This window comes from Delphinapterus leucas, chromosome 9, assembly GCF_059928025.1.
Source record: "Delphinapterus leucas isolate spDelLeu-1000000601 "Yukka" chromosome 9, BTC_Dleu_Yukka2, whole genome shotgun sequence".
Classification (NCBI taxonomy): Eukaryota; Metazoa; Chordata; class Mammalia; order Artiodactyla; family Monodontidae; genus Delphinapterus; species Delphinapterus leucas.
Genome location: NC_143137.1, coordinates 68,813,559 through 68,839,988, shown reverse-complemented (window position 1 = coordinate 68,839,988; position 26,430 = coordinate 68,813,559). Strand labels below are relative to the sequence as shown.

At 35.6% G+C, this 26,430-nt stretch overlaps 1 protein-coding gene across 16 annotated transcripts in view; it reads left to right on the top strand.

Annotated features, from left to right (window-relative positions):
• Positions 1-26,430, top strand: part of CRPPA (CDP-L-ribitol pyrophosphorylase A) — a 410,033-nt gene that overhangs the window by 116,823 nt on the left and 266,780 nt on the right. For all 16 annotated transcript variants that reach the window (XM_089917677.1, XM_089917676.1, XM_089917679.1 and 13 more), the window contains one exon: positions 12,722-12,819. In XM_089917677.1, the coding sequence (XP_089773803.1) occupies positions 12,722-12,819 (98 nt within the window). The remainder of the gene's footprint in view (positions 1-12,721; positions 12,820-26,430) is intronic.

Sequence of the window (26,430 nt, the reverse complement as noted above, 5' to 3'; positions counted from 1 at the left end):
AGATGCTGAATTCGGGAAGTATTTTATCTTCTTTACTGATTCTGTTAGCATGTGGAGTTGTTGAGGGCCTTCACTCCAGACCAGGTTGCCCGGTTTGAATCCTGGCTCCTGAGTTTACTAGCTGTATAATCCCAGGTGAGTCATTTGTATCATCAACTCTAATGAGGCCATTATGATTTTGCTGGCTAGATTTTGGTTAGAATTTAATATATGCTTTTTATAACACAGAATAATAATTAATTGTCAGTCACTCAGTGAGCAATAATCCAGTGGTTTGGCCGAGTTACTCTAGGCCTCAATTGTTTTTTATTTTAAAGGAGGCTAATATCTTCTAACTATTTATTAGTAACATTGCATTGATTCATTAGAATTTAAAGGACCCCCTAAGATATTTTGAGCTCTTAAAGCATAGAGCCTTATAAATACCATTGCTCTTATTTTTTCATGTTATTGGTAGTTTTCCTCTAAGTTAAATTTTTAAAAGTTTATTGATTGCTTTAATAGCATGTTACAGACCTTTTTGTATCCTTATGTGCTATACTGAAGACCTAATTTTGTCCCTTGATCATATATAAAGGTACTTTCTGAATGAATAGAAGTACAGATGAAAAGACTAGTGTACTTTCAGTATTTTTTTTTATTTTGTAAAACTTTTTATTGTCAAATAACCCACAGATGCTGAAATCTAAAACTAATTTGTAGCTTAAAGAATAATGCACGTTTGCATAACATCACCCAGATCATGAAGAGAACTTTGCCACGCACCTCAGAAGCCCTTTCCTGTATTTTGTAGTGGCTAACCAGATTTTATTGCAATCTCCTCCTCATATTTCTTTTGAACTTTATCCCTCAAATGTGCATCCCTCAACACTGCAGTTTGGTTGTGATAATTTTCTTAAACGACATTTAAAATCTCAAACTACAGGTTCCTTATCCCTTTATTTTGCTTGCACTTTGTCTTCTGCTGAATTTAGGCCATGTAACTTGTAGCTTTTCTTCTCTTTTGAATTTTGATGGGTACATATTTATGCATGGTACAGTTCTTTACGTTTTTCTGTCATCTACAAAGTCATAGCTGGATCTAGAAGCTTGGTCAGATTTAGTTTCATCTTTTTTCTCAAGACTAGAGATGGTGTGAGTTTTTTGTTAGGAGACACCTAATGTCTGGTTACATAATTTTGTGATGATAGCAGCCATTGATACTCAACGCCTGTATTGTTAAGAGGTTGTGTGTGTGGCTCAGAATCATGATATATATATTTGAATTCTATTAATTAGTTTTCAGGTATTGAGGTATTTTCATAAATAAACTTATCTACTATTTACTTACCCAGTGGTACAGTTTATAAGACAAAAATAAATGCTTGATTATTTTTCTTTATCAGCTTTCAAGCAAAAGAATTATCATTCTCTAAAGTTACCAATTATTTTGTGTGCGTGTTTCATAAAGATGAAATACTTCATAAGTTCATAATGGTACTTCCAATTCAATATTAAGTTGTATCTTACTTCCCGCACATTGTGGTTCTCAAAGCTACAGGGAATAATAGAATTAGAATATTTTGTAAATGTTTGTTCGTTTTATTCAACAGTGCACACCCTAGGTCTCAAAGTGTCAGTATTAATGCTATAAACCAATGTTATTTCCATAAAAGTTTAAATAATTTTTCCTACATATACTGTCCCCGTTTACTCTCCTACTCCATTTTTTTGTTTACACTGTATGTTTTCAGGTTGTATAGCTGTTATACACTGTCCTGTTTTAACTTTAGCTCTCATTTAGTCTCAGTTCTGCTAGTAACTCTGTTTTATGCTATTCATCGATAATTTTGTTCACATCTCTCTAGACTTTGGTTATCCGAAGCTTGAGCTCTGGTACATTTCTTAGGAAACAGTTTCTTGGGAAACTGTTTACTTAATTCACGTTGATAACTGCTTGTGCTTTATTCTTGAAAGTTAGTTTTGTGGAATGTAAAATCCTTGGCTCATATATTTTTCCTGGCATAACTTAAATATGTTCCTCTGTTTTTCTTACATAAAGTCCTAAAGATTATCTCATTTTTATTCCGTTATCTGTTTCTGTTCTTTTTTTTTTTTTTTTTTTTTTTTTTGCGTTACGCGGGCCTCTCACTGTTGTGGCCTCTCCCTTTGTGGACGCGCAGGCTCAGCAACCATGGCTCATGGGCCCAGCCGCTCCACGGCATGTGGAATCTTCCCGGACTGGGGCACGAACCCGTGTCCCCTGCATCGGCAGGCGGACTCTCAACCACTGCACCACCAGGGAAGCCCATCCTGTGTAATTTTGATTCCACTTCCAAGTTCTCTTTTAGTTGGACCCTATGCTGAAGGTGGTGTGTCAATTTTCACAGTATGTACACTTTTCCTTCAGACCTAACCAAGTTCTCTTGGATTAACCACACAAAAAGTTATTTTTGTAGGTAAAACTCCTCCAGTTAGGGCTGCTCTTCTTAATTTTTCAGTGACTATCTGTTGGCAAACTTTAAGGTTCTTCTGTTAACCAATCTGTCAGACACCCTGTTTTACTGATCCCTCTACTTGTTCCCAGATAGAGTCCAGTATTTCAGGTCTTGCATCATTGTTGTTGGTTTGTTTTCATTTGGCTGCATCATGAGGGTTATGATGAAACCTTTGTATCTAAGTTTATTGAAAATGTTGTCCATGAGTTTTTGATTTTGCTATTCAATTTTGTTTTTATATGGGGATTCTTAAAAATTAAAAACCGTTCCTTTGCTGTCAATGCCACTTTTCAAGAATTCCTTTTTTTTTCCCTTTTAAATAAATAATTTTTAGTGATGGTATTGAGCAGAATACGGCAAATGAATTGAGATGTTTCTTTCAAAATAATTCTCTTAATCATAGGTCACCTTCATGTGCATAATTAAATATTTTTTACTTCTTTCCATATGGCAACTAGTAAATGTATGTATATCTGTATATTCTCAAATGGAAGAGAAAATAATTTGTGTGTACCTAGTAAAGTGAATTATTTTTTACTTTTTCTTCTAGAAAATAGAGATTTAAGGTAAGTATTTTAGCCTGGCTATTTCAAAGTTAGGAAGGTTTTTATATTTAAAGTTATTTGTTTTGAAGCAAAATTGTTGCATTTTAAAATTTCCTTTCTCTGAAGTTAGATTCTCCTGATATAATTTCCTGATCTCTTTCTAGATATCTAGTTACTTCCTTATATTCACAAATTTGTATCCTTTCCTAGAAAATGAGATACGAGATATAGTCTTTTATTCAACAATGCTAATTTTTATTCAACAAATTTTAGATAAGAGAATTTGTATATTAGTTCATAACAGAGTACAAAAACTGGGTGGCCTAAACAACAGAAATTTATTTTCTCACAATTCTGGAGGCTGGAAGTCTAAGATCATGATTTTGTCAGGGTTGGATTTTTCTGATGCTTTTCTGCTTGACTTGTGGATGGCCGTCTTCTACCTGTGTCTTCACAGAGTCTTCCCTCTGTGCATGTCTGTGTGTACATTTCTTCTTTTCATAAAGACACCAGTCATGTTGGATTAGAGCTCACCCTAATGTCTTCATTTTAACTTGATTAGCTCTTAAAATGCCTATCTCCAAATACAGCCACATTCTCAGAGACTGGGGTTTAGAGCTCCAACATACACATTTTGAGGGGGGACACAATTCACACCCTAACAGTGTTTTAGTTATGCTCGTAGCCCAGAGATGGAAACTAATCAATGTTCAATACCTTCTTGGAGCCCTATGCTAAAACCTGGGGGTAATATTGGGAAATTATAAGTTACAGAGTTAGGAGTTTGTGATTTTGTGGGAGAGAAAGACAAATAGATAATATAATCCAATGTAAAAACTATAATGAAAGTAAAATAAAAATGTAGAACAGGATGAGAGGGAAAAATATCATTTAGGATGCTAACTTCACATGGACTCGAGTTAGAAAGCTTAAAGTTCACAATTCATGGCAGTATGACCTTGGGCAATTTACTGGCTTTATAGCCTCGCTTAACTCATCTGTAAAATGGGGAGAATAATTTCTCTCCTTGGTTGTTGTGATGATTAAATGAAATGATGTATAAAAGTATCTACCGCAGTAAAAAGCCAAAGCAATATTAGCAATAATTATAGAATGTCATGAGTACTAAATAATCAGAATGAATGCACTGACAACCAGAACGATTGCTGGCTGTAAGGAACTGATGTGGCTCTGTTGGTGTGTACTGTCTGACCGTCTCCTTTGCCAATAGACTTGCTAGGGTCACAGTACGTGTGGATTTCTTTCCACTTCTGAAACTACAGAGGGGCCTTTTCCCATGAACATTCAAATTCAGCAATGCAGTGATTACCTGGATACAAGGAGAATCCTAGTTGTGTGGTTATATGTGTTTGTATCATTATGTATCATTATGTATCAGAATTGGGGGTTTGGAGATGGGGGGTACTGTAGTTTCACAAAATTCTTCCTGCTGGTTCTGTTCCTCCCTCCTTTTTTCTTCTCCTCTCACCAAAATACATCTAAAGCATTTGCTTAGTGTTACTAATGCAGATGGTGCTTGATGTGGTCCTTATTGGAGAATTAGACAAGGAAATGTGATGGCACTGCAGGCGGGGGGATCATGAACATTATTGCAAAGATCATGATGTGTCCAGGGAATTGTAGGTGGTATTATTTGGTGGCTGAAGAATGAGGTGTAAAGCCCAACGTGTTGTGGGTGATTATATGTTGCCCTGTATAAAATATATGGAGGTGGGAATCCTCCGGTCAGGACTTTAGAATTATGAGTTATCTGTTGAAGAATGCTTACAATTTTTTTGCCAGTGAATTAGAGTTCTCCAGACAAACACAACAAATGAGATATATATACACAATAAGGAATTGGCATACATGATTACAGATTATTAAGACTGACAAGTCTAAACTCTACAAAGCCAATGTCCCAGTTCAAGTCCAAAGGCCAGCAGACTACTGTAGAATCAGGAAGAGCCATGTTTCAGTTTGAAGGCTGTTATACAGGAGAATCATCTCTTACTTGGGGGGGAGGCTCAACGTTTTCTTTTATTCAGGTCTTAAAATGATTGGATGAGGCCCACCCACATTAGAGAGAGCAATCTGCTTTACTTAGTTTACAGATATAAATGTTAAACTCATCTAAAAACACCATGACAAATACCCAAATTATGTTTGGGCAAATATCTGGGCACCCTGTGTCCCAGGCAAGTTGACATACAAAATTAATCATTATAGCCAGTAAAGTAAAATCAAGTTGCACATTATTTATTTTTGGCATTATTGTTAATTATTGGCAATCATACATATTCTTTGACCATTTAGAAGTTGTCATGCATGGGGATGAGGTATTAACTGAAAATTCTGAGCTTATTAATTATTGCTTACAGCTTTTAATTCTAACTTGTCGATTTCCAAGTTATGTTCCAGTTTGAATTTTATGTTGTCACTATGAGAGCTGTGCAACACTAGATGTGATATATAAATGAAGTTATTCAGTGTAAATCAGAGTACTTGTTAAAAATGATTTTGAGGGGAGGGATGTACCCTAGTGCTTTAGATATCAAAATATTTCATCATGTGACACAGGTGCCTTTTAGAAAGATTTTTTAAAAGCTGTTTAAACGAGAGGGTAGTATGAAAACTAAAACTCAGAGAATAATATTAGTCATCAAGTTGACTGGTCAGGTATGATTTAAAGTTAATTTCAACGTTTTTCCAATTTATCCTTAGGTCTTTTTTGGGGCGAGAACAAAGAGTAGATTCTTGTGTTAGAGTTTTTATGATTCCAGGAAGTGAAATGACTTTATGGTTTTTCCCCAGTGCTATTGTTTTTATTTTAAACTCTAAATGTTTCTAAGAAGTGCTTTATTAATAGTTAGAACAGCAGATCAGGAATTCTAAAGACTTCTTTTTTCTTTTGATTTCATCATTAACCTCAAGGAAGTTGTTAAATACTTTGTTTGCATTGAGAAATAATAAGGATTAATCATATTAATGATTGGAAAGTGTTTTGTGGTTCATGAAAAAAGTGAATTTTAAATAATGTGCCTTTTTTCCCATCTTCATGAGTTGGGGGATACTAGAATAACTGTGGAAGAGAGGAGGTTCAATTTACTTGAGCCCTGTTCCTACAGCTTACATTCTTCCCATTTTGGCCCTCCATCTGCATGGTACAAGTACAGTTATGGCAGATGCCTGTTTTTGATGAAGATCTTAAGTACATCGACACTTTCAGTTAAGCCTGTCAGTGCATGTTTGTGGATTCATTAATAGAAATCATGTAAGATGTTTTAGCCTAGGTCTAATGGACAAACTAAGATATGAACGATTAGAGCTAGAAGGTATCCATTTTAGCTTCAGAGGATTTAAGTGATGAAAACAGGGGACTATTGATTACTCAAGATGTGTATTCCATTACTATATAAAACTACTGCATATTTGGTGAAACTCTGAAACTTGAAAAGCAGTGGGACAAAGTTGATAGGGATTGTTTATCAAACTCTGAAATGTTAAGACCACAAAGGCACCATTTGGAATTAGAGATGGGTTGTATTTTGGTAAGATAAAAGGAATCTTAACTTATATTCATAATGAATGTATATGACCATGATAGCATTTATTCTGTGAATATTTATTGGGGATATACTTGTACAAAGCATTCTGGATAACTTTACACATATTAATTCATACAATCTTCATTAATTCTCATGTAGTATCTTTTATTATTCCCATGTCTCCTGTTTTTCTTTTAGATACTTATAAACTCCTTATAGAAAATTTGGCTTTACATAGTAATTGTTAGTTTCTCATCTCGTTTCATACATGTAAAATGCTGTCAAAGTATGAATATACTATTTTCAGATACAGAATTTGTATAAGATTTTGAAAAATTGCATTTACCTGAATAATTTAACAAATATTGGACACCCAAGAAGTGCCTCATACTTATAATTGAAATATAAACATTGCGTTTTTTCTTATAATATTGCCTTTAAAATATTGGGCACGAAATGTCTAAATTGTAAACTCCAGTGAGCCATGCAGATCAGAGTAGGAGTTGGGTGGGTTTGGGTTTCTTTAAAAATTTCACACTGAAATATCAAAGGGAAATGAGTAACCCAACACATTTTTTTTTCTCACTAAATTCGTCATCCTTCAGTTGCCACAATATGGAGATGAGAGAAAACTACAAAATTATCCCCAAATTATTATACTCAAAAAGACTTATACCATTTTGATGGGATTAATCAGCTATCGTAGGTAATTTTTATGTTTTTTAAAGATAGAGAAACCTTTTATAAACCTCACATTATAGAAAATCAGTGCAGTGAGTAAGCAGAGGTTTTCAACCTGGCTGAACATTAGAATCACTTTTGGAGCTTCAGAAAGTACAGGCGAGAATTTTGTTGGGTGAGTTATAAGCATATGTATTTTAAAAATATAAAGGCAAAACAAAAAGATACTGAGAGTTGATTCTTAAGTGCAGCCATGTTTGAGAACCAGTTGAACCTAGTTTAGACTTTAAATGACCTTAGCCGGATAGAAAATTTATCATTGTCGGTGCTAAATGGTATTGATATGGACTGTAGACACTGTTAGAAAGTGGCCAGTCTGGCACAGACTTCCATGTGGAATACAAGTAACTGGGAATTACAAGAAGTCAGCAGACAATACAGAAACCAACAAGATAAAAGATTGACTTTGTTCATTATTATGTTACGCTGTCTTGAATCTAGGTCCTTATTTATGTTTTGCTCAGTTGATCTTTAATGAACAGAATTAATTTTTTAATAAATTTATCCAGCTTTATTGAGATATAATTGATGTAAAACATTTTAAGTTGTACAATATGATGGTTTGTTACATGTATATATTGTGAAATGATTATCACAAATAAGGTTAGGTAACAGATCCATCACCTCACGTAATTAAAAATTTAGAGAGATGAATTTTAAAGTCCTCTACTATTTATATGTGTGTATGTGTGTGTATATAAATCTATTTTTAATTGTATCTTATTTCTTGGGGGGTTAGAACATTTTTTTATTTTAATATACTTTCAAACTTCAAAGATGGCAAGAATAATACATATAACTTCCATCTGTCTTTTACCCAGATCACCTGTTCACGGATTTTTTACATTTTGCCCCATTTGCTCTATCATTTGTTTATGTGTGAGCTCATTATCATTTCTTCTTGTGTATGTTCATGCTGTCTTTTGCTCTTTCTCTCTCTCTCTAGCTTCCTCCTTCTCTATCTTATAGAATTGTGAGATACTTAGTGGGTGTTTTAATCTGTTAAATTTATGGCAACTTCTTGCACAATAGCAGACTAATAAGGACAATAAAATTAATAATCCATGAGTCAAATGAGAAATCACAGTGGAAACTAGAAGTGTACCAGGTTAGAAAAAAATGAATGAAATCTTTTAAATTGAAAATGAAATAATTTAAACTGAAAAATATCACAATGTTTGATGTATAAATAAAGCTGTTATTAGAGGAAAATTTAGAGCCTTAAATGTTGATCCTTGAACAACATGGGGTTTGGAACCTGACCTTCCTTACAGTGTAAAATTTGTGGATAGCTTTACAGTTGGCTTTCTGTGTCCACAGTTTTGGATCTGTAGATTTAACCAATCACACTCATGTAGTACTGTACTATGTACATATTGAGAAAAACAGGCGTAAGTGGACTCTCGCAGTTCGAGCCTGTATTCTTCAAGGGTTGACTGTATTAGAATAAAGGAAAAGCACAAAAGCCCACTATTTTTTTTCTTTTGTAAGAAATTAGAACAGTGAACTAAATCTATAGATAGTAGAATGAAGAAGATATTGAAGAAGATACTAAACATTCATAAGTTAGAAGACAAGCATAAGAGAGAATCAACACAACTTTTATTTGAAAATGTTAATAAAATTGATAAAACCTTGGCAAAAGTGATCATGAAAAATATTGAAGGCTCAAATAATTATTATCAGAAATGAAAAAAGAGCATCAGTGATGATCCTATAGACATTGCAATGAGATGTGAGCAACTTTGTTCGTCAACTTGGGCTGCCATAATGAAATACCATAGACTGGATGGCTTAAACAACAGGAATTTATTTCTCACAGTTCTGGAAGTTGGGAATTCCAAGATAAAGGTGCTAGCTGATTCATTTTCCAGATAAGGGCTCTCTTCTGGGCTTGCAGAGAGCTACCTGCTTGCTGAATCCTCGCATGGATGTGAGAGGAAGGTTCTGTTGTCTTTTCCTCTTTTTTATAAAGGCACTAATCCCATCATGTGGACTTCACCCTATGAGATGATCTTCACTTCATGATCTCATCTAAACCTAATTACCTCCCAAGGACCCTACTTCCTAATACCATCACATTGGGGGGTTAAAAGCTTCAACATGAATTTTGGGGGAACAGAAACATTCAGTCCATAGCTTTATGCTAATAGACTTAAATTTAGGTTAAATGAACACATTCATAGGCAAATACAACTAGGAAAAGTTGTTCATCCATTTAAGATATTGAATCTAATTAAAAACGCTACCACAAAGACAGTTGGCTTTTACCAGTGAATTTTACAAAAACATTGAAAAGAAGAAATAACACCAGTCATACACATTTCTTCAGAAAATAGAAAAAGAGAGAACTTTCCAACCCATTACATGAAGGCAGTGTAAATGTTTAATAAACCTCTGACAAGGACCTTATAAGAATAAAATTACAGGCTAATTTTTATCATGAACATAGATGCAAAATTCTAAAGTTTGCATTATCAGATTAAAAAATTATGATTTGGAAAAAAGGAAATAAAATTTTGTTCACAATTGACATGTTTGTATATATAAAAAATTTGAAATAACTTGTAAACCCTTAGAATTTATAAGTGAATTTAGCAGTTACTAAATGCAAAGACTATAGAAATCTTAAGATATTTTTGTACATCAACAAGTAGAAAATGCAACTAAAGATATTATTTACAATAGCATCAATAATGTTTTTTAGAAATTTAACAAAAGTTGCAAAAAGACTCTACACTGGAGACTGTAAAACACTGAGAAAAATTAAGGAAGATCTCAATAAATAGAGGAATATATTATGTTTATAATTGAAAGGCTTGTGATTTTAAAGATGTCATTTTTGTCTAAAAAGCAGGTGAGGGACTTGCCTGGCTGTCCAGTGGTTAGGACTCCGCGCTTCCACTGCAGGGGGCCCCGGTTCCATCCCTTAATAGGGGAACTAAGGTCCCTCAAGCCTCACACATGACCAAAATACTTAAAAGTAAATAAATAGCAGGTGATTTTGTGCAAATTTATTGTAAAATTTATATGGTAATGCAAAGATTCCCGAACAAAAAGCTATTTAGAACAGCTGACACGTGGCAAAAAATTAATGCCAAATTGATTTTGAGTTACTTCATTTTATTTATACCGTTGATCTTTGGACAAAATGGGTGTTAGAGGCACTGACCCTCACAAAATTGAAAATCCACATATAATTTATAGTCAGCTCTCCCTATCTGTGGGTTTAACCAACTGAGGATCATATAGCACTGTACTATTTCCTATTGAAAAAAATCTGTGTATAAGTGGACACTTTGCAATTCAAACCCATGTTCAAGGGCTAACTGTATCTCAGTTTTGGAGGGGGATAATGTCCGTTTTAATTTATTGTTGATTTACATTTGATAGAGTTTGGAATTCTATAAAGGATATATGATGAAACAAGGAAGGGAAATCTGTATATGTTGTGTTTTGTTTTAAAAAGTATTGTTTATGCATTATATTATAAATTAGTCAGAATTATTGTGGTGCCATCATATTATATATGTAGTAAATTACTTTGTACTTACACAGTAAATTTTTTATTATAATGTTTTTGGTGTATGTGAAAGAAGCATTTGGAAATGTAACTGGATTTTTGCTAGGACATTACAAAGTCCAAATTTCTCCAAATATTTAAGAGAATACAATACATACATTTGAATTAACTTGGTTTTCAAAAGCTACTGCTCGTACTATAGTTACATCTAAAGCTTTCAGGACACTCTAGGTATTCAGGAAAGCATGGGACCTTCATGTTCTGGCTTCACTGAGTATACCACTTCATAGCTCACTGCTAAATCATTCAATGATTTTTTGAGTACTTATCTTGTCTCTTGTCACAATAAGTTTATGCTTGTACCCTTTCTACCCCAATACATTAAATTTTTTAAAAATCTTGTTTCTCTTAATCACTTTCAAAGCCTCTTGGCTCTACTAAGCAAAGTTTACCTTTCAAGAGTGAGCTCCTAGCTCATTTTAGCATAAAGATTTATTTAATCTTGTCAACCAATTTCCCTTTCTAATCACAGTGATGTTCCATAGCAGTTAATATCTGTACCCTCCATTTGTGTTCTTAATTATATTTAATTTTATTAGGCTTGTGTGACTTAAAATTATGGACATTTTCAAGTTGGTAGGAACCTGAATCTGTCACATAGATTCACAATAACATTGTTTGCAGGGTCATCATGAGACATAGTGTGAATATCGGGTATGGCTCTTGGAACATATACTATTATTGTTAAGTGGGAGGTAGGTAGTAACAGGAATACCATTAACTGGTGACATTATTGTTTTAAATGTTTTGGACTTCCCTGGTGGTCCAGTGGTTAAGACTCCACGCCTCCACACTTCCAATGCAGGGACATGGGTTTGATCCATGGTTGGGAAACTAAGATCCCACATGCCGTGTGGCGAGGCCAAACAAACCAAAGCAAACCAAAACAAAAATCTCTCTTAGAGTTAATAAAACAGCTATGATTTATTGAAAAAGAAAAAAAAGTTTGGTTCTCCCCAGCTTTTTTTTGAAGAATCATTAACTATTGCTAGAATAGTGTTTCTAGAGAGCCTGTTATGTGGAGTTGCCAGTGTAAGAAGCAGCTAGGTCCTAAGTTAAACTCACGTTTGGTTTGGGACTCCTATTTAAAAGTAGACTTAAAAAAAAATCCATGACATAATACCATGAAATGTGTTCTTAACTGGCAGCAGTATAGCCATTTCTTAGTATTTTAGATCTGTTTACTTTAAAGGAGGACTGCACGTATTTGGGGAGAGTGCATCCAGGGTTTACAGAGGTGAATATCACTATGTCATACAGCTTATGATTTTAAATTATATCATCTCAAGCCTTCCAGATTCGAAGAAAATCTATTTTTGATTATTTTCACTTGTTGTGGTAATAGTTAAACAGGCAGGAATTTAATTGAATTGACTGGAATGGCAAGGAAAATGCTGTGCATAGCCAGGGCACCAGGTGGCACAGTGAGCTGTACGCAGGAGACGTCTTATGGCCTGACCAGAGGATCTGCCTGGGAGATGGGATTCAATCAGATTCTGGGAGATTCCTTATAAATGTGGAAGGATTGAATTCTTGAGCCAAGTAGCTGTCCCCTGCAGTTACTCTCTTCAAATATATCCAAAGATCCTTATTTCTGTTGCTTACATGATGTCCTGTTTACCCACCCACAAAATGTTAAAGACATAGATTTACTGACTTGAGTCCAGGACATCTCTGTGCAGTCCAAGTCACTCCACTTGGCCTAAAGCCCACACCTCCCTATTCTTGTTCAAGAGTTAAGAACAGCGGGTTAGTATAGGTTTCAGCATACTAGGGCTTTGTTCCATATTCTGTTTGAAACAATATTATTTTTCTTTTTTATCTCAGAAAGAATTTCACAACAAATTTGTGTAGTTATGGACACAAAAGAAGATGAGGAACATGTAGGTCATCGTCTTGAAGAAATGCTAAAAAATGAATTAAATGTAAGTATTCAAAGATCCAGTTTGATAAAATACATTTGATTGCCACAGATTTTTATCATACAAAGATGCTTTCCTTGACAAGGCATAAAAGTACTTTCAAGCTAATTTTCGTATTTTGCTGTAATGAAATCCTGTGTTTTGCCATCACTTTTGACTTGAAATACAATTAGTTTCCCTTCTCCACTCCTCTTCTGGATTTCCTCCCCACCTTCATTCTCCGAGTTCTATTTCTCCTTTAAAATTCAGCATCAGTGTGACTTCTTTAGAAAGCCCCCCACCCCCACCCCGCCCCGGTGCACATGAGCCCCTGCGTGAGGTTGACACTTGTCTTGAGAATCACAGTGCCCAGCACATGCTAGATGCTTACTAAAGTTTGTTGAATACATGAAGAAAAGAAAGAGATTAAGAAGAGAGAGAAAGAAAAGAGAGAAGCAGATATGCAAAAGATAGCATAATTATGATATTGAAGAAGTGAATGGATGTTTCTTGCCCCCCCCCCTTTTGGAACTGATCAAGGTCCAGGTTAACCTCATATTTAATATTAGGGTGAAGGAAATGCAAGAAGTAGCCGTGAGTGTGAAGCGGTGTATAGGAATTATTTACTACTTTTACCCCTAAGGACATCCATTATTTTTGTGACAGTTTTGTGCTTTGAAATGTTTTGCTTGCCAAGGTGATTTTATTGTTTTCATCAGTTTCCTTGTTTTCGTTAAAATGTGTAACTGCCTGGGTTTATGATCAACATGTCATGGCTTTTTAACAACATACATAATTCTAGTTGAAAGCAAAAGGAAAAAGTTTATTTTAGTAAGCTAGTTCCATCATGATAGCACAGTCAGTAAAGAGAACAGGCTCTGGTATCAGATTGCCAGTACTCAGATGTCTGTTTTATTGCCTCATTTCCTTATCTTAAATTGAAAATGTTAATAACATCTGCACTGTAAAGTTGTTGGGACAACTGAACTTTAAAAATATATTTTAATGTGCTTAGAAAAGCATCTGCCATACTGTAAGTTTTCAACAAATATGAACTATAAGAGACTTAACAATGACGTCTATTAACATCTCAACCCATCAGTTGAGATGAAGGTGTGATAGTATTAAGCAGTAGATACTACAAGCTCCCAAATTTCTGTCCTGTATTAAATACATGAACTGTTAAATACATAGATTCCTGGAATGTGTAAATATTTAGTGAATCATCTGGGATAAGTTCTGGAATTTCAGTTTTTAACAAGCTCCCCGTGGTCGTTTTGATGGCAGTCAGTGCTAAATTCTACCAGTAGCATTTGGAGCAACAATCTAAAACTGGAAAGAAATGGCAGCCACCTCAGCTGTCTGTTGGGTGTAAAGGTTATACTTCAATCTTCTTTTCCAAGTTGTCTTTATTCGTAGACTTTCTGAGTATTCCTCCTCTGTTGCTGGAAGTTTTAGCACCTTGTTCTTTGCTTTCTATCTCAAATTCACCTGTTAAGAATCTGTTCCTAAGTTCTGTGCCCTAATTTCTCTGCTGCACCCTGCAGGATATTTAAGTGTACATAACTTCCCATTATCTGACCTCGTGAGGCAGCGTTTTTGCCTGAAAAATAGTCTTCTACTCTTGGATAATTTCATTCATGCTTTATCCATTCAGTGCAGAAGCCAATAAGATGGAATCCTGAAAGAGTGTTACTGGGACTTGGGCTATCAACCCTAGGTTTAGAGAGCTGGGTTCTACACTCTTGTTGAGCATCCAACTGATGCATCCTGTGTCACTCATTCCTTGGTCTTCCCAGTGTTAGATTCTACAAAGAGTCCTTTTTGTTACAATTATTATGATAGTCTCTTTTTGTTGCTACTTTTCCTGTATATGTTTGGTAATTATTGATCTAAATCAAATAGACTGCCAGATATTTCTTCAGCAAAGATAGGTTTCTTCAGGATAAACAGACAATTGAAATTTGGGGTCTGCAAACATGACAAGCCGCATGCAAGTCCCCCCATAGCAAGGGAAGGACACTTTTATAGAAGGAGCAAGGAAGTTGGGAGGGCTAGAGTAAATAGACAGCCTGTGGTTTCTATTTGCTGAGTCCTTGCCAGGAGAGAAGAGGACTGCTTCTTCTTGTTGGGCTCAGCTGTAGTCGCAGGGTGTGAGGGCTCCCCCTTCTGGTCTCCCAACTCTGATTTAAGAGAGAAATTTGTTTATTCATTGTTCTGTGTGTTTTTTTCTAATTTTTATTAGAGTATAGTTGATTTACAATGTTGTGTTACTTTCTGCTGTACAGCAAAGCGAATCAGTTAGACATATATCCACTCGTTTTTAGATTCTTTTCCCATATAGGCCATTACAGAGTATTGAGTAGAGTTCCCTGTGCTATACAATAGGTCCTTATTAGTTATCCATTTTATATATAGTCGTGTGTATATGTCAGTCCCAATCTCCCAATTTATCCCCCCCCTTTCCTCCTTGGTAACTATAAGTTCGTTTTCTGCATCTGTGACTCTATTTCTGTTTTGTAAATAAGTTCATTTGTACCATTTTTAAAGATTCCACATATAAGCGATATCATATGATATTTGTCTTTCTCTGTCTGACGTACTTCACTCAGTATGACAATCTTGAGGTCCATCCACGTCGCTGCAAATGGCATTATTTCATTCTTTTTTATGGCTGAGTAGTATTCCATTATATATGTGTATATGACATTTTTTTAATCCATTCATCTGTTGATGGACATTTAGGTTGCTTTCGTGTCCTGGCTGTTGTATGTAGTGCTGCAATGATACATTGGGTCCATGTATGTTTTCAAATCATTGTTTAAATAATGATATGGAATTTAGGGGGTACACAGAATGGTGTGTAACTGGCGCTGTGTGATTTTTTTTTTTCAGTGCCTTCGCTTCTCAGGTCCTGTCCTTCTCATTTCCAGTGTCCGTTGTTTTCAGTGCACTTCATCTACCTACCTGTTGGGCCCAGTCTGGATATAGCCATTATCTTAACTGTGCTGAAAAATAAATACTAAGGCTATTTCTTAACTTCTGACCACAATATTTTACCTTTCCTTATCTTACACTAAATTACTCTAACTGCACATATTTAAATTTTACAGGAAACTCTAATCCCACTGTCTTCTCTCTTTCAGCTACCTGTTGTTTCACACTTTACTTCGATATCATGACCCATCACTTGAGTGGATCATGGATCTTTTACCAGTATCTTTCATTCCCGTGTCCTTCTGTTAAACCCAGTTAATAAAACCTCATTCATGTTATCAGTCTAACTTTTCACTTCTCTGAGCCTGGATTCAGTCCTAACACTGCTGGAGAGAAGCATACAGCAGTGTAGATCATTGGACTTTAAAAATACTGGCCTTTGTTCTTCATGGGGCCCTGAATGTTGTAAAGCAAGCATACCGTGATTCCACTGTGAGCTCCCCATTCTCCTCAGTGGAGATTTTAAACCTTTTCCTTTCTCCTTAAATGTCTAACCCAGGTTTCTTAACCTTGGCACTATTGGCATTTTGGACTAGATATTGTGAGGGACTGTCCTGTGCCTTGGACACTGTTTAGCAGCATCCCAATCTTCTACCCACTAGATGACAGTATTATACCCCCTAGTTGTAGCAAACAAAATGTCTCCAGACATTGCTAAATGTTGCCTGGAGCGGGGACAAAATCATCCTCTGGTTGAGAACCACTGGTCTAACCCCACCATCTTTACCTCCACTCTGAAATATGGTCTTATCTCTAACTTCAGAGTATAATTATATACTCCAATATGGGAACATTCCTATCTTCCAAGCCCCAACCTTTAAAGAATCTTGCATCTGTAGCCATCTTCTCATTGAGACTATTTCCTCTCCTGAGCTCTGGTTCTCTTCCCCCCTTCCCCCTCCCCCATGAACAGATACATGTTGCTTCCATTAAAACAAAAACAAAGAAACAGTTCTAAACCCAAGGTTACCCTGTAGCCAAACTTCTTTAACATAATTTATCTTCTCATTCCTCAATTCACTGCATTTTGACTTCTGCTGCAACCTTCTGTAGGAAGTGCTCTCGGTGAAGTCCTCAGTGACCTTCCTATGGGAAATCCACAAGACATTTATCAGTCTTACCTTATTTATTGCACCACTTGACTCTCTTGTCTGATGCTATTTTTTCTAGAAGGAGTCATCCAGTAGATTCTGTAACATCTTGTTTTTCTTTTATCCTTTTTCATTTTTGGCTGCTGCTTCTAAGTTTCTTTTGCAGGATTCAAGATTCTATTGATGATATTTAGATTTTTGTACATAGGTAATTGGACGTCTTTAAAAAAAATGCTGATGGCTTCCAGTATCCTTCATTTGCTAGGGACACAAAATATTCTCTAGCCCCGTGTTTAATTATTCATTTTTCTGCATTTCAGATCTGTATATTCAGTCAGAGGTCCCTTAAATGTCGATGATGTCGATGATATTTCACATTCACAAATTCTTTTTCCAGCCAGTCCTTCTCCATCTGCTAAGGTTTCAGTCTGTGAAAATGCATATCATTTCCTCATTCTCTAAACCTCGTATAAAGTTTGACTCATTCTCTATCTCACTTCCAAAGCAAATCAAGTTCCAAAACATTTGAATTCTACCTCTCATTATCCTTCATATGTGTCCTTTTATCTTCATTGCCACTGTCCTAGGCACCCCAGCTGTTGTCTGGATTATTGCAACAGCCTGTTAACTGACCTCCAGCCTTCAATTTTGCCCCTCTCAGATTTATTCTTTATGGGGCTGTTTGAATGATTTTTCTAAATTGTTTATCATGTTATTCCCTATTCAAATCTGTTTCTTGGTTTTCCACTGCTTCTAAATTAATATAAAAATTCCTTGCTATGTCTCATAAGATCTCTCACATGACTAATACTACTAATAAAAATAACAATAATAACAGCCAATGGTTTTCAGCACTTATTTTATGCTAGGTACCATAGCAAGTGCTCTTAACAACCTTTTGAAATGGGTACTGTTAATGTTTTTTTTCCAGATGAAAGAACTGAGGCATGGAGGGGATGTTTTTTTTGTTGTTGTTGTTTTGGGGTTTTTTTGCGGTACGCGGGCCTCTCACTGTTGTGGCCTGTCCTGCTGCGGAGCACAGGCTCCGGACGCACAGGCCCAGCGGCCATGGCTCACGGGCCCAGCCGCTCCGCGGCACATGGGATCTTCCCAGACCGGGGCACGAACCCGTGTCCCCTGCAGTGGCAGGTGGACTCTCAGCCACTGCGCCACCAGGGAAGCCCTAGAGGGGATGTTTAAATGGTTCTTGTTAACGTTGTTGTGAAGGGGCAGAACAGGGACATGGACATGAACTTGGATTCATGTAACACCAAAATCTGTCTTCTTAACCGGCACCCTTGCCAAACAGCCCTGCACTCTCTAACTGTGCACTCTTCAGGCCAGCTCTACTTTTTGCAGCTTCTCAAATGTGATAGTACTTTCTTCCCTCCAGGGCCTTCACCCATGATGTCATTTTCCCCAGGGAGCTTTTCCTGAAAGCTTTGCTTTTCCCCTGAAGTCTGGTTTATGTACCCTTCTATTGTGTTTTGTGAGAGGCTATACAGCCCCATGTGAGGTCTTCCCAAAGCATGATGCAGTCTTAATAAAAGGGGGACATTTATTGAATGTTGAATAAATAAATGAATGTATACATGATCACAACTTATTATTACTAAGTTGGACATTGTATTATATATTGTACTGTGCTTGCTGCATAACAAGTTACCCCCAAGTTTAGTGACCTTAAGTAACAAACATCTACTGTCTCAGTTTCTGTGAGTTAAGAATCTAGGCACAGCTTAGCCAGGTTCCTTTGACCCAAGGTCTTCCATTTGATTACAGTCAAGCTGTCTGTCCTCTATAGGCTGTCCTTTACAGTCTAATCTGAAGACTTGATGTGGAGGTAGATTCTGCTCTCAACATTACGTGGTTGTTGGCAGGTCTCAATCCCTTGCCATGTAGGCTTCTCCACAGGGTTGCCTCACCACATGGCACTCAGGATTGAAGGCCCAGTAGTTTTGTAGCCTAATCTTAGAAGTGACATTCCATCATTTCTTTCGTATTCGGTTCATTTGAAGCAAGTCTGTATGTCCAACGCACACTCAAGAGGAGGGAATTATACAAGGTTGTGAATACTGGGAAGTGTGGGTATCATTGGGGGGTGTGTTTTAGAGACTGATTATCACAAGCTGTTACTATCTCAAAATAAATCTTCTAAGTTTTAAAAAGAAAACACCCACTAACATGGCCATCCTAGTTTCCTGTGGCATGTGAGGCAGTACTCTATATAGACCTAAGTCTTCTCTGAACATCAGAAATTTGCTTTATTGTACCTAAAATTTCCTCATCAAGATCATCATCCATCTCAACTATAATTCCCTAGTCAAATGAGTCAAACAGTCTATTTTATATGGATTCTAGGCCTTAGTAATTGAATCTACCAGAAATTCTGTATAAAAAACTCCAGAGGTGATCAGAAAATTCTGAATAGTTTTGGAATCAACAACGGAGAGGCACTAACTAGCCAAAACCAACAGCCTGAGGACATACTCTCACCAAGGAATGAATATGATCTCCTAAATTAAATGTCATTCTATCCAATACAAACCAACCAAGAAAAGAATTAATGACTAATTTCTTTAAATATTTATGTTGATCAGTCCATAGTATAGCCGTAGGTAACCTGTTGTATAATCTGATGAAACATACTGACTATAACATGAATTTTAGAAGAAATGAGTCTAATGAAGGTAGAAATTGTAAAACGGAACTTTGTGTGTCCTGTTAACTTACTCAGACAATCTTGGTTGACCTTCAGAGGAGATGTCATTCATTTCTGCTAAGTCTGCCCTGGCTTCTAAATTTGCCTAAAAACTATTAAACCACACAAGGACTTATCAGGATGTTTTCTCTCGTAAACAGTCACAAGACTAACAATTATGGAGTGCCTTCCATTTGTCAGAGAGAATATTATGTATTAATCCTTTAAAATAAACTTACGACTTTCCCTCTCATTTTACAAGTAGAAATAGGGAAACCTTATGGCTTAATACTTTGTCTAAGATTATATAACTAATTGAATGTAGGTGCTGCTTGATTCATTATGATTTCTACTACTGAATATTTTTCTAAGAAACGGTGAAATAAAGAATTTTAAGTTTGACAGAAGGATTATATCTAAGGTCAGAAAGAAGTCTCCTTGTAAAAGAAATTACCAGTTTTCTATAATTTTCTCTCCCTTTATAAGGGCACATTTATCTTATGGCATTTTTCAGCCTATAACTTATAGACAAACGCAAAATGCCACATATTCTAATATTTTTACCTCCAGAGCTTTTGTCTCATTTTGCAACGGCCATATAAAAAGCATGAAGTCACCACTATTAAAATCCACGCACCTGTAGGGCAGATCTGTGTAGGTGTGGAGCTGCTCAATGCACAACAGGAGGATTGTTTTATTGGCATGAAAAGAAAGGATGTTTCCTGATGAAACTGAAGGAAGAAATTGAGTACGCTTATTATAATTATCCATGCTAGATTTTGAGACATACCTTAGTGATGAACTGACTATCTCAACTCTAATGTAATGATACACACCAAATACATGGAGGAGGTTGCTAAAAAGTGAAATAAGGAATTAACTGAGTAGAGACTTACTGCTCCCACCCTCCATACACATGCAGATTTTACTCAGACTTAAATTTCAAGACTTCATTATCAGGCTTGTTAGATTCCTTCTTTGATTTCTTTAAGGAGGTCGAAGTATTTCACAGAACCTACCTACTTTGGAGACAGAGGTCTCTAGAAGATACGTCAGGGCAGTAGACAGTGATGGAAGAGACCTTGCCCCTTCTTCCCAGCTCTCACTGAAAAATAATTTTTGCCATATACTGTGCTGAGAGCAGTAAGGAATTTAGAAGTAGGAAGATTGGTCTTTCATTAGTTACTTAATTCATGAATGTATTTACCAAATATTAAATGCCTATCAAGATTTAGTCACTGGATTTATGCAGTTGAACTAAGCAGGTATTGTTCCCTGTCCTCAAGGAGCATACTGTGCAGTTGGGGATAAAACAGTAAACAAACACACAAAAAATGTTTAATTACAAATTGTGATAACGATACTAAGGAAAAAGTAAACTGTCCTTATGTAAGAGAGCCCTGGACTGTGATTTAAATTGCGAGTAGAGGGCAGTAAGTGAGCATCTCTTGACAGATATGGCATTTACTTAAGGCTAAACTGGTATTCACGAGTTAGCTATTTAGAGAGAAATACAGAAGGAACAGTGTGTGAAAGGTCCTTGAAGAGCTTCGTTCAGGGGCACTGAAATAAGACTTGTATGACTGGAGTGGAGGTGGACTGGTGGGAGGTGAGGATAGAGACCGCGAGGTCTAAATGCAGCCTCGTAGTTAAGCATACTGTGACTACCACCACCTACACTACTACTGTAACCACTACCATTACTTATGTTTTGTCCTACAAGCAAAATGAAGTGGTAGAAGACTTCAGCTGAAAATGTCACGATGCAATTTACATATATAAGAAGACTGTTGGTGGCTGCTGCTTAAAAGTAAAATTCTATGGAAAAAGACAGGTAGTATTTAATGTTTTTATACATCACAGAACCCCTAAAATCACAAGTGTCTTCAACCCAATTTTTGTTCCTATAATAGAAGAAAAGAAGCTCCTGAAGAATGCTGATCTATAATCTGGACAAACAGGGACCATAGGGGCTTTTTGTGTGTTTTGCTTATCCACCCTTTCCTGTTTCCTGGAGCACATAATTTAATTATTGTTTTGTGTAAGCACAAATGACAAGCAGGATATAACTGAAAATCATTTGCTTTCCTGGGTGAAAGGCATGCTTTGGTTTTGTTGAGGTTGTCTGTGGTACCTAGTTCATTTTTCCTAATGCCCTCAAGGTTTTGTCCAGGGTATGGATCTGTGCCTTTTTTTTTTTTGGATAGACGTAACTAAATTCAGTGTATGACATATTCGTCAAGGAAAACATCCAAAATAGCAAATGAAGTAAGAAGAAAAGCAGAAATTAAAGAAATAGAACAAATCCAGTCATCTCAGCATTGTAAGACCTGTTCAAATTAGGGTTATTTCATGCTGATTTTGGCACATAACATTTAAAAATATTATGTTTAAAGTACTGATTTTTCATTTTTTTGAAGCTGAACACTGTACAGTGTAATAGTGAAATAACACTGTGAACAATGTTTCTCGGGCCTCTGAGTCTGAACAATGCCAACAGAATTAATTCATTTAGAGTATGCGGTTTTGGTGTATGTACAAGACTACATAAATTAGCTGAAGACCATCCAATAAAATCCATTTAGTTTGTTTGGGATGTTAGCCAGATTTCCTGATCAGTTTTCCAGAGGTAAAAATGTCCAAAAATCACTGGACCACCTAGTTGCTTGGGATGGTATTAATTATGTTCATGCTCTATTTAATAAAATTAACAGTTTATAATTATAATTGGTTGTCAGAGTTTTAGAATTTGGTTATTAATGAGGGAGTAAGGATAATCCTCCCTAAATGCCACTTTCTCTACTTTTTCTTTGTATACTTAACATGTATTCACCTTTTGTATCTGTGTGTATTTTTGAAACATAGGGACATATTGAAATATTACTCTTTCTAAAGGAACCAGATGGTTAATTTGTAAAAATGATAATCCTTGTCTGCTTAGGAATTAGGTCACTGCACACAAGTTCTAGTTACGTTATGCTAAGTTAAAAACAAATAAGCCAAAAGTAGCCAACATCTAGCTTTGGGGATATATTTGTAAAAATCAGGTCTTCTCTTGTAATTCAGGAAATTGATTTTACACACATGGTAAATGTGTTTAGAGGGAAAATTTTTATAAGAAGCTGAAAAAAATTGCTCTTTGGCATGTAGATTATAGTTTCCAACCTTCAACAGTTGATTTTCATGAATATGTATACACTAATTTTCTTATGCTATTTAAATTGAGATAAAGTTTTAAAACTTATTCACTGATGTCATTTCATTTTATTGATTTCTTTTTGGTTCTGAATAGAGGATATGTAATGTTTTTAAAATAATAATTTTATACTTATTAATGTTTCCCTAATAATTGAGTTTGGTGATACATTTCAACTATTTGCATGTGGTATGACTATAGTTAGTAACACCATATAGTAGATTATTCTTTTGTTCTGGTGGCTTTAAGTAAATAATGTCTGCAAGGCTTTTGCTGTTTTAGGGAAACTAAACCAAATATACCCCTTTGAACTTGTGGTCAGAATAAATTATCCATGGTGTCTTGGTACCTGAGAACTTCTTTTCAAAGCTTTGTAGTACTTGTCTCCTTAGGTTAAATATCTCCTCTCTTTCTCCTCATATCTTCAATGACTGTTCGCTGCATGTGAGTCAGAGTCTATACATTTTGACCCATTATTTCAGACCTCTCACAGTCGATGCTGAATCTTTTCATTCACAATGTCAACTCTCTTGTGGCCCAGCATATTGTCTTGCTCATGCTTTGAAATTTTCTAGTTTTCTCTCTCTTTTTCACTCAGTGTTCTCCTTGATTGCATGCCATCCTTGTCAGTTCTGTTTAATACTTGATTTAATATTACTCTTTCCATGAAGTTGTTCCCATTTTTTCTGGTTCTTGGACTTTCTAAACTACTTACCGACAGAGGTGTCATTCTGCATATGCTACTTTTTATTGTTATTCTTTTGCCTATCGCTTTCACCATCTCTTTTATCGCTGACCTCTTGCACAGTGCTGTGTATATGGGGGAGCCAGATAAATAGCTGTGGTTAGTGGTGGTAGAATGATGAACAAGCAAGCTTCTGGAATACCCCTCCACCTGGACATCAGCCAAATGTGTTTCTGGAGATAAAGAGGTAGCTGCTGGGCGTCCATCAATCATGTGAACAGTTGAGAAGAGTTTAGAACACAGAGTACACCCAAGAAGTTATAATTGATTTCCCAACCAGAAGAAAACTGTTTTTACAAATGGAGGGAAAAGAATAGCAAATAAAAGATGTTGATGAGATGAACTGGAGTTAGCTATGGTGATAAAGTTGGTGGCCAGAAGCCTTCTGTGAGGAAAGGGGGAGGGAGAGAGAGAGAATGATGGGGAACTGAGCTCTGCTGAGGGGGAATTGCAGTGGCGTGAAGAAACAGGTCCATAAGCAAGATTTTAAGGTTTATTCTTTAGGATCTGTAATAAGATTCTATATCAGGATATGAATCTACCTTTCTGTATCACCTAGAAACATACTGCTTTAAAAATATCCTGAGGTAGATAATTGTTCACATACTTCTTAAATAAGTCACATGATCATGTTTTTGTTATTTTTGCTCAAAACGTAATTTATCCTTAATATTTAAAAAACGTTTTGGGCCTATGGGCTGAATGTATATTAGGTAACTCATAATGGAAAGTTGTATGAGATGGAAATCTTATTTTATATATACAGTAATTATATTTTTTACTCAAGAGGAAAATACATTAATAAAAATCTCTTACTATGTAGGGTCTGAACAATTATATTGGCAGTATTTGGATTGTACAAGTGTTAGGGTGGTATTAAATATTCCTTAAAAGTTGGAAATTCGCTGCAGTCACATGGTTAGGACTCTGAGCTCTCACTACTGAGGGCCCAGGTTTGATCCCTGGTCGGGGAACTAAAATCCCATAAGCCGCACAGCATGGCCAAAAAAAGAAAAAAGAAAAAAAAGTTAATCAGTGCATTGTTTTTTTGTGGTTACATATGAAGGAACTCTTCACTAAGCTACTCATACATGTTTCTAGCTGATTTTAGTTTTGTTCTTTTTTTATTTCCTATCTAATTTAAAATTAGAGACAGTGTTAAAAACTTGGTAGCAGACAGAGTTTGAGCTGAGAATATATTTTGTTCTATTTGTTTTTAATTTTTATTGGAGTATAGTTGATTTACAGTGTTGTGTTAGTTTCAGGTGTACAGCAAAGTGAAGCAGTTACACATATACATATATCCACTCTTTTTTAGATTCTTTTCCCATATACATCATTACAGAGTACTGAGTAGAGTTCCCTGGTCTATACAGTAGGTCCTTATTAGTTATCTATTTTATATATAGTTGTGTGTATATGTCAACCCCAATCTCCCAATTTATCCCTCCCCCCTCTTCCCCCTGGTAACCATAAGTTTGTTTTCTATACATGTAACTCTATTTCTGTTTTGTAAATAAGTTCATTTGTATTATATTTTTAGATTCCACATATAAGCGATAGTATAGAGACCTCATCTAGCCATTTTGAACACACTTGTCATATTTATGGTATGTTATTTTAAAATTATATTAAAACACTTGTCTGATAAAATACAATTTTAGTATTTCCCTTGTTAAAAAATGACTCTACTAAAACCTTTAAGTTGTTAGAATATTACTGCTTTTGATGTCATCTACTGATTTCTGAATAAATGCTGAAGGCCAAAAACCACAACTCTCCATTTAGCCCAGGATTTTGCAGTTGCTATGTTATTAACATTTTGGGACAGATAATTCTTTGTTCTGGAGGCTGGCCTGCGTGTGCATTATAGAATATTTAATAGCATCCCTGTCCTCTACCAACTCGGCACTGGTCGTACTTCCCTCTCCCACTTCTGACAACCGAAAATGTCTCCTGATATGGCTGAATTTCTTCTTAGGACAAAGTTTCCCACAGTTAAGAACTGCTAATGTAAACTTCTGTTTCATGCACACTCAAATTTTACAATGGCTTGGGGATAAAGCTGTGTGTGTGTGTATATATACACACGTGTGTATACATATATATTTGTATATGTGTGTGTATATATAATTGTAATTTCTAATGAATGCATAGCTAAATGAAATAGACTCTTATCTTTAGACTATTTAAGTCATTTATAAAACTAATTGAAAACAGTATTTGGTGTGGATTCTAATTAGTGATTTCAAATTAATGACATTTTGATTAGAACATAACTTGTACATACTTTATTAGTGCATATTTATATGGAAACTAGGCTCTCATGATACTTCCATATATATCTGGGCAGTGTCTGTATTACTTAGAAAAGTTAAAATTTTGTAAATGTAAATTAGATTATGCTGTAAGTTTGGGAAGAATTTGAGGGAAAATACAGTTGAAGTAATAAATTCTTTAATTTTAGTCACTTAGCTTGCCATACTGATATATTTAATAAAAGATATAGGTAACTTAGTTTAGATGATACAGAAAGGCAGTACCTTCAGTAGAATCAAGGTTAAAGGTACCTTCTGATTGTTAGTTGGAGGCACATTTCTCAGTAAATATATCTACTGAAAATGAGAGAGGACTTTTATATTATCTAACTGTGTGCTGCTTCCCAGTGTGATCCATGGACCAACTGTAGCAACATTACCTGGTTGCTTGTTAGAAATGCAGATTCTACTTATTGTGGCATTTTACACTACCACCAACAGAGTCAATTTCACACCCAAACAGAATTTATTGTTGTCAGTTTTATAATTTTAGCCATTTTTGTGGATGTATAATAGAACCATACTGTGTATTTCATTTGAAAAGATATCTGTGATGACTTTTTCATATGTTTAATGATTAAGTATCT